General features: G+C 51.8%; 2 protein-coding genes across 7 annotated transcripts in view; one reads left to right on the top strand and one right to left on the bottom strand.

The window, feature by feature from the left end:
• Positions 1-2953, bottom strand: part of LOC113209084 (para-nitrobenzyl esterase-like) — a 26967-nt gene extending 24014 nt beyond the window's left edge. Inside the window, exons 1-6 of one of the 2 annotated variants that reach the window (XM_026426427.2) lie at positions 2819-2953; positions 1229-1300; positions 1010-1137; positions 816-899; positions 556-717; positions 66-473 (exon numbers count right to left, since the gene is read on the bottom strand). In XM_026426427.2, the coding sequence (XP_026282212.1) occupies positions 66-473; positions 556-717; positions 816-899; positions 1010-1137; positions 1229-1300; positions 2819-2852 (888 nt within the window). In that variant the 5' untranslated portion in view covers positions 2853-2953. Of the gene's footprint in view, positions 1-65; positions 474-555; positions 718-815; positions 900-1009; positions 1138-1228; positions 1301-2812 lie in introns of both variants that reach the window. The other variant, XM_052271460.1, reaches the window with a different exon arrangement.
• Positions 1-4170, top strand: part of LOC113209059 (uncharacterized) — a 17035-nt gene that overhangs the window by 10718 nt on the left and 2147 nt on the right. The window lies entirely within an intron of this gene.

Here is a 4170-nt window from a genome sequence, read left to right as displayed (position 1 = left end):
CTTATTTTTTTAATGAAATTTTCCGGAAACTTTCCACGACTTCCAGCCCTATGGAGGGACCGCACCTGGAAGCCGTACACGTCGGGCCCCATGCTGCTGGAGAGGATGGCGGCGCGGAAGAGCCCCGCCGAGCTGGGCGAGAGGACGTGCATGTGCACGGAGTAGGCGCCCGCCGACTCGCCGTAGATGGTGACCTTGTCGGGGTCGCCGCCGAACACCTTGATGTTGTCGCGCACCCAGCGCAGCGCCAGGCGCTGGTCCTTGAGGCCGGCGTTCCCCGGCGCGTCCGCAGAGTTGGTGGCCAGGAAGCCCAGCGGGCCGAGGCGGTAGTTGACGGTGACCAGGACGACGCCTTTGCTCATGAGCAGGTCGGCGCCGTACATCATGGCGTCGGCGTTGCCCACGGAGAATGCGCCGCCGTGGAAGAACACCAACACCGGGTTCAGTTTGATCTCGTTCAGTGCAGACTCCTCCTGCAATCACAGACGTAATAACTTTCCATCACGAGCAGCAAGGGGGTTGCCGTCACAGAATTTGCTGTCTACTCGAACTGACCATTGCGAGCGTCGCTGCGAGGTTCGGCGAGTAAACGTTGAGGAACAGACAGTCTTCCTTCATCCCGGTCATGTGCTTGGCGGCGAAGGCGGGCATGTTAGGTAGCCCGGCCATCTTCTTCATCATGCCCATCATCTTTTTCGTCGCACCGGCAAATCTTTTCTGTCGTAAAAGGATCGACAGTTGTTACAGTTCTTCAAACAGTGCCATTATGTAAGTTTTCCGATCTGAAACACGCCTCTGTTCACAGGCGTACGTACCATGGGCTTCATCGGCTGGGGGCAAATGTTGCCCTCGGTCCGGGCCTCCAGCACCCCCTCCCACTTGTCAGCTGGTTCTGGGGCCTGTCAACATCAAATAATGATCCCTCAGTTCATAATTTTCATCATTTCTGGGAAATGTCGACGTATGGCCGACATGCTGACCCAGCACCATCCCTTTATCGCAATCTTACCTTAAAGCGCAGCTCTCCTACCGGCGGCTTGGCGTAAGGTATTCCATAGAACGCCATAAAATTATTTCCGTCAGCCGTTCTCTGGTAGACGCCGGTGATCTGACCCTGGGAAATAGTCAAAGCCGGGGCTAGTAGAGAGAAGAAAAAAAATGACAAACTTATGGTGGCATATTTTTGTTTTTGTTTTAACTTGATGGCACCTCGTCTATTCTTACTCACCTTTGCCTGAGGAGTCCTGCTCGGGGATGGGCACCCCTAGGGTACTCGGAGGAGTCCCGCAGAGCAGGAGCCCTGCATGAGAGATGGCATGTCTGGAGTTGCAATCGCCAGTCGTAACTACGCCAGATTCCTGTCTCTTTTTGTATAAGTGCAGATAACTGCAGTTTAATAGTAGAGATAGAACCTAATTCTGATTTTAGCGCCCATGCCCATGAGGATGTGGCGTGTTGTACCTACCATGCTGTCGCGTGAGGGAGGTAGGGAGGGGGGTGGGGCATGCCGGTATCGCGCGCTTACAACCTCGCAATCACTTGCAATCAGCTGAACCTGTCTGTGGATGGTGGATGCCAGTACCGGACCGGGTACCACGACCACGCGCTTGCAACCTCGCAATCACTTGCAATCAGCTTTACCTGGCTAAGACGGCGGCACCACGCGTTTGCAGCCTCGCATTCACTTGCAATCAGCTGAACTTGGCTGTGGACGCTGTGGATGCCGGGTATCATACCTATCGCGTATTCAGCTAATCTGTTTTTTGCGTGCATCCACAACATTCTACCAATCCTGTAGCAAGTAGTGATATCACCCTCATGCTGTGCGGGCGACCTTTAAATTGTACGGGCACCACTTGGTGCACAAATATGAATACAACAAACAAATACAAGACGGTGTTCGACCCGTCGGTCTAACTCCATATGGTACAGTAGAGCCGCCTCTCTGGTCGTCGCTACCCAAAGTTAAGCGAGGCACACAAAATGTATTGACAGACTTTCGGATGGACAACTCCTCGAGTCCCACGTGGTGGCCAGGCTTTGCTGGAAAGCGGTATGCCCCTCGATTGCTCTGGGACTCAATGTGTTCACTGTTTATTTCATACAAGGGGGCCACCACTCGCGTAATCTTGTGTACAGATGAGGGTGTAATCCCTACGTAATCCTTATCTATTCCGTGTAATCCTTGACCAAATTTTAAAACATTATCACCAAATTTTACCTTATTGTCCAAATTTGATGGTTTTAGAGCCTGTAATTCAACAAAATTCACATGTAATCCCTGTAATCACGTAATCCTGTGTACGTCCTCAATCGATGTGGTGGCCCCCTCGACTTCATATTATCTACGTAATTTTACAAAGCGACCCAACAAGATATAAAACAAAAAAAATTGTTTTCACTTTACGTACCCACCCGCAGAAAAATAAAAAGCTGTTTCGTTTTGACAACCATCGTATGGTTAACTCAGGGGCAACCATGAAGTTATGTTGAGGCAACTTTAAAATGGATGTAAAAACTATGTGGTTCTAATGACTGCACGATTGTTAATTTTGTAACTATATTATGGTTGTCCCTGAGGTAACCATACGTTGATTGCTAGAGCTCTGCCCTTCTCTGGGCTCTCTAAGCGCAAAAATTTAGGTACTTGAAATCAAGTGCGTTTCCTTGAAAAAAGTGCATGTACTCGAATGAAATGACACTTTGATTCAAGAGAATGCTCTTGATTTCAAGTACCCTGCCGTTTTGGGTGCATATTGCGTAATGTCGTAATACAGCGTCTATTTTTCCGACGCAAATAGATTTTACTCACACACACCTAGTGTCAGAGCGAGACCCGATGCGAGGCTCATGGCTGGGCGGACGAGCAACGACTGGACAGGTCGACGGGTCCTCGCCGCGGCCGAATCCGGCACGAGCCCGGACACAACGTGGGCAAGGCCGGCGCAGCAGTTACTGCTAATAATATTGTCCCGTTTCATGTGAATGTGTACGTCCACCAAAAAAATTACAATGCGCGCGCCTAGTCGAATGAGCGAGAGAGGGAGAGGGACAGATAGACAGAAAAAGGAGAGAGACAGAGAGAGAGAGAGAGAGAGAGAGAGAGAGAGAGAGAGAGAGAGAGAGAGAGGTGGTTGCACTCTGCCCCATGACAACGGCAGATTCGGTAAAGTCACGGGCATTCGAGCATTTACAGTTTTACACGTTTTGTGGGAGGATACACCGTACGTACTGTGTGAGCGAACTCATCCGACCAGCATCATGTGAAGGTGAAAAGGTCTGAATTATTTTTGTGCATGTGCTGCTGGAAGTGATCGCCACTGATAACAGCCAGTGAGTGTCACAGCGTGATTTCGCTGTTGCTGTGTTTGTTTGTTGTGTGTTTTTTTTTTCGCGACTTTTGGGTTGTCGGTGCTGGCTGGCATACGGGCGGAGGGGAGAGGGGGGGAAAGGGGGGCACAGAGACACTCTCGAAAGATACTCAGACTTTATTGGGATTCCCCTGGTCGTGCTGTCGCACCGCGAGGCTGTCGGCCGCCGCCTTCGCGGTTCCCACGCCGGCTCGCGTGAAACCTGGCGGGGCACAAAGTTTTGACGGTAATGAGGGGCGAGTCGCGGAGGTAAAGCAGCAGCCGGTCGTCGCCGGGAACATTACACTGTAAATCTGGGGTGTCCAGCAACTGTGCGCTCTAAGTTGCACGACCCAGGTTTCTGTGCAACTTACAGCGCACAGTTGCTGGACACCTCGAGTTTTGCCACCCTATCGCTGCAAACGGGCCCCCGGCAAGGTGTGTCCAGGCACAGGACACCCTACCGAGGCTGGGCCTGGACCCTTTGCAGTGGAAGGGTGGCAAAACTCGAGGTGTCCAGCAACTGTGCGCTGTAAGTTGCACAGAAACCTGGGTCGTGCAACTTAGAGCGCACAGTTACTGGACACCCCAGATTTACAGTGTACTCACGTTGCTTCCTCTCCCATTCCGGGTCGTTCCACGGCTGCACCTCGGCCGACGCGAGCAGGGTGTAGAGGACGCAGGCGACCATCAGGATGACGGCCTCCCCCCAGAAGACCGTCTTCCACTGCGACACGTTGTTCTGCAAGAGACGCGGCGGCAAACTCACAAAATGTTTCGTGCACTTTATTTATTTTGTCACAAAATGTGTTGGTTGGTT

This window comes from Frankliniella occidentalis, unplaced genomic scaffold, assembly GCF_000697945.3.
Source record: "Frankliniella occidentalis isolate FOCC.00 unplaced genomic scaffold, Focc_3.1 Scaffold163, whole genome shotgun sequence".
Lineage (NCBI taxonomy): Eukaryota > Metazoa > Arthropoda > Insecta > Thysanoptera > Thripidae > Frankliniella > Frankliniella occidentalis.
The sequence above is the reverse complement of the archived record's forward strand: the minus strand, read 5'-3'. Positions and strand labels throughout refer to the sequence as shown.